The sequence below is a fragment of the Neovison vison genome, chromosome 7 (assembly GCF_020171115.1).
Source record: "Neovison vison isolate M4711 chromosome 7, ASM_NN_V1, whole genome shotgun sequence".
Classification (NCBI taxonomy): domain Eukaryota; kingdom Metazoa; phylum Chordata; class Mammalia; order Carnivora; family Mustelidae; genus Neogale; species Neogale vison.
The window spans coordinates 182,937,825-182,941,885 of NC_058097.1; the positions used below are offsets into that span (position 1 = coordinate 182,937,825).

The 4,061-nt window shown below is 35.7% G+C and overlaps 1 protein-coding gene across 1 annotated transcript; it reads left to right on the forward strand.

The window, feature by feature from the left end:
- Positions 1–327: 327 nt before the first annotated feature.
- Positions 328–1,326, forward strand: LOC122914309 (transcription initiation factor IIB-like). Its single transcript, XM_044260943.1, has one exon. The coding sequence runs from the start codon at positions 352–354 to the stop codon at positions 1,300–1,302; it is 951 nt and encodes a 316-aa protein (XP_044116878.1). The 5' UTR covers positions 328–351; the 3' UTR covers positions 1,303–1,326.
- Positions 1,327–4,061: the final 2,735 nt, after the last annotated feature.

Sequence of the window (4,061 nt, forward strand, 5' to 3'; positions counted from 1 at the left end):
ACATTCATTTTTAAGTTCATTGGCTGTCATATGTCTCTTTTGTCTGTAACCTGACAACTCTTCTTTTTGATTTTAATCATGGTGCATTTGGAGAAATTCTGGTAGAGATGAGGATCACGAAGGAGAGATCTGACCTAGGTTTCACAAAAAGGAAAGCCATGTTTTAGTGAGATGTGGTGACATGTAATGATGTGATGTGATGGTATAGAACAAAGGAAACAAAATGCATTTGTTGCTGTGTAGCCCCCAAATACCTAATATTGCCTTAAAGAGGTACACATTGGCCACAATCTCTTCCTGTTCTCAGTGCGTCTGTTGTGGCTTCTAGCTGGGACCGCAGTGGCGGTGAAGATGGCATCTACCAGCCGCTTGGATGCTCTTCCAAGAGTCATGTGTCCAAACCATCCAGATGCAATTTTAGTGGAGGATTACAGAGCTGGTGATATGATCTGTCCAGAATGTGGCCTCGTTGTAGGTAACCGGGTCATCGATGTGGGGTCTGAATGGAGAACTTTCAGCAATGATAATGCAACAAAAGATCCATCCCGAGTTGGAGACTCTCAGAATCCTCTTCTGAGTGATGGAGATTTGTCTACTATGATTGGCAAGGGTACAGGAGCTGCAAGTTTTGATGAATTTGGCAATTCTAAGTACCAAAATCGGAGAACAATGAGCAGTTCTGATCGTGCAATGATGAATGCTTTCAAAGAAATCACTACTATGGCAGACAGAATCAACCTCCTTCGGAATATAGTTGATCGAACAAATAATTTATTCAAGCAAGTGTATGAACAGAAGAGCCTGAAGGGCAGAGCTAATGATGCTATAGCCTCCGCTTGTCTCTATATCGCCTGTAGACAAGAAGGGGTTCCTAGGACATTTAAAGAAATATGCGCTGTGTCACGAATTTCTAAGAAAGAAATTGGTAGATTTTTTAAACTTATTTTGAAGGCTTTAGAGACCAGCGTGGATTTGATTACAACTGGGGACTTCATGTCCAGGTTTTGTTCCAACCTTTGTCTCCCTAAACAAGCGCAGATGGCAGCTACACATATAGCCCATAAAGTTGTGGGACTGGACTTGGTTCCTGAAAGGAGCCTGATTTCTGTGGTGGCAGCAGCCATTTACATGGCTTCACAAGCATCAGCTGAGAAGAGGACCCAAAAAGAAATTGGAGATATTGCTGGTGTTGCTGATGTTACAATCAGACAGTCCTACAGGCTAATCTATCCTCGAGCCCCAGATCTGTTTCCTACAGACTTCAAATTTGACACCCCTGTGGACAAACTACCACAGCTGTAAACTGAGGCAGCTAATGTCAAACTCTTCTCAGCACTGAACTTGGCCTGTTGTACATAGCCTATACCAAGTGCTGGATTGAGCCTCTCTTTAATAAGGAAAAACAAAAGACATGGTACGCATTCCAGGGCTAAATATTAATTGCTTGGCATTCTGTATGTATATACTAGTAAAACATATTTAATGATTTAAAAAAAAAGAGGTACACATTGAAGCTATGAAAATTAAAAGCAGTGAAAGGAAAGACAAAAAATATATAGTAAAAAAATGAATATAGGGCAAAAATATAAGAAACTGATTTTCATGCACAAAGCAACTATATAGTTCATGCTTACATTTTAGGTATGTACCCAGGAGTACTTCAGGCCAAATAATGGGTGTTCTGTCTACTCAATATCCTGATCCTAGTTATTGTCACTGTGAAAGCAGATGCCTCCTCAGGGGAAAAAAAAAATACTGGAATCAAGAATAGTTTATTATGTAGTAGAAAAGTCCATTTTAAATCATAAGATTGAAGATGCATAATAAATAGTTTCCTTCCTTCTATTGTGACAACTATGTCCATTTCCCACCCTCTACTTCATATGGGAGAAAAAATTTCCATAGCTGATAGAGAACATAAAAATAAGAAATTAAATATTTTTTTTAATTTTTTTCAATTTGAGGATTTGTCTAAAGAGGAGCTATGAATGAACTGAGGGCATAAACATTAGTCACCAAATTACTTAAAGATTTCAAGACCATTGAGAAACATGAATCATACTGTTAAAGTCACTCAGAAGAGATTATCTGCAGAATAATGCCTGGCCACAGAAGGATTTTCAAATCTTCTATCAGATACAGGCACTGAAAAATATATCTATGATTCTGTGGGAATGACCTTCTATATTATAGCCTCATTGACATTTGGAGATTCTATTTCTACTCTAACTGGCCAAAAAAATCCACTACAGCAGCAATAGGAAATTCAAATATTTGAGCAAAGTAAGGTATATGGTAGTATGTGTGCTCTCATCAAACAAAAAATCAGATTAATGAGGAAGTTTGATAAGAGTCAAAGTTCACAACTGTTTAATATTTTTTGCATGTGAAATTAGTCAGTTCATCATTAATCATGTTTAGTTGTATCTGATTTTTTTTCTGTAGCTTTAATATGCCAGTTTTATTACAGTAGCTGTTCTCAGGAGGTTTATAACAATGATCACAGCTCTGTTAATTATTCTACATATTTTGGGATTGTTTCAAAGTCAATGTAATTTTTTTTCTTTTTAAGCAAGGTTATCAGTAGGGAAAAAGAAGAGATCATGTGTTTAAATGGCTTCCATTATGTTAAGAAAATGTAATTTAATGTAATGTGTATTAGATTTGGTTATTTTAATAATTATAGAGTTCATATTTATTATTTTACAAGTAGAAAATTCTTCATATGTATTGATCTTTTCTATTTCTTCCACTTCATTTGGACAAGAGAAAAAAGTCCTTAATACAATTTTTGTTCTTCAACCTTTCAAGGAGTGAGTCTCAACAAAGGCATCCATAAAATCCACTTCAAACTTCTGATATTATGGAAATGCAGTTTTGAGAGTGCTGGATTATCCTCTTCAGAGTAATTTATGACCGAATAATGATTTTGAGATATTTATAGGGAGATGAGAAATTTAAAAAAAAAATCAGTTATGTATTTGGTGAAAAGTATTTCTCAAAATTGTAAGACAGTCCTAAAATCCTCAGTGATCTTCTCACTAGCCATCAAAGTTAAACTATGATAGAACAAAAGAATGCTGTCCAGGCCAGAGCTCCTGCTGTGGACCGACTAGTGTGCATGATGAAGAATTGAACCAGACAGTGCGCAAGGGTTAAATCAAATGTTTAGACTGGAATAACATGATCGTGGTGGTGATCAGTGGAAAGTCAAAGGAATCAGTTATGTTATTGTTGACAGAACAGAATCTCTAGGCCAATTATGAGGGAGGCAGAATGTTTTAGGAAGTAAGAGCAAAGAGCTCTCCTTAGAAGTTAAGGTATGTAAACAGGACTTGCTAAAAGCATTTTCTTATGTCACTCTCTGATTTATATCTGAGTTGTTATTCTGTCAGTTTGTTCATTTTAGGTTTAATGGTCTTCTGTGTACTTTCCTTGAGGGCTAAAAGTTATTGTCATATATATATAAACAAAAGAAAAACAGGCTTAGAAAAGTTTAATTCCACAGAGGCCAGATCACTGCTATGGATCTCAGATCAGAATTATGGGTTCTTAGATCAATTTCTTCTTCATGATATTGATTCCTAATTTTCTTCTGTATTGATGGGATTTTCTGTTTCCTAATGTTTATAGCTGTACCATGATGAATCATTAAGAGTGAAACAATATATAGAAATATATAGAAACATACTTTCCTCCGTTTCCTTGCAAACTATGAGATAGATATGCAAGGCCCACTAGGTATGCAGTTTTAAAGAAACTAAAAACTGCTACTATATTCCCAATGACATCATAGATGAGTCTTTATGTTCCCTTCAGTGATTCTCATTTAGGAAAAATTTTAGTGTCTCTAAAGGGATTTGTTTTGCACCTGCTGAATGAGAATATAGATGTGACTGACTTTAAGCAAATTCAACATATAAAAAGTTTACAAGCTAGTAAATTAAGGAATGTTTACTCAATATCCAGTGATTCTCCATATGATTGACAAGTATCTGCCACTTGAATGACCAGACTCATGTTGAATGTGTGAGAAACTCTAATGCATTTAAATATTTAAT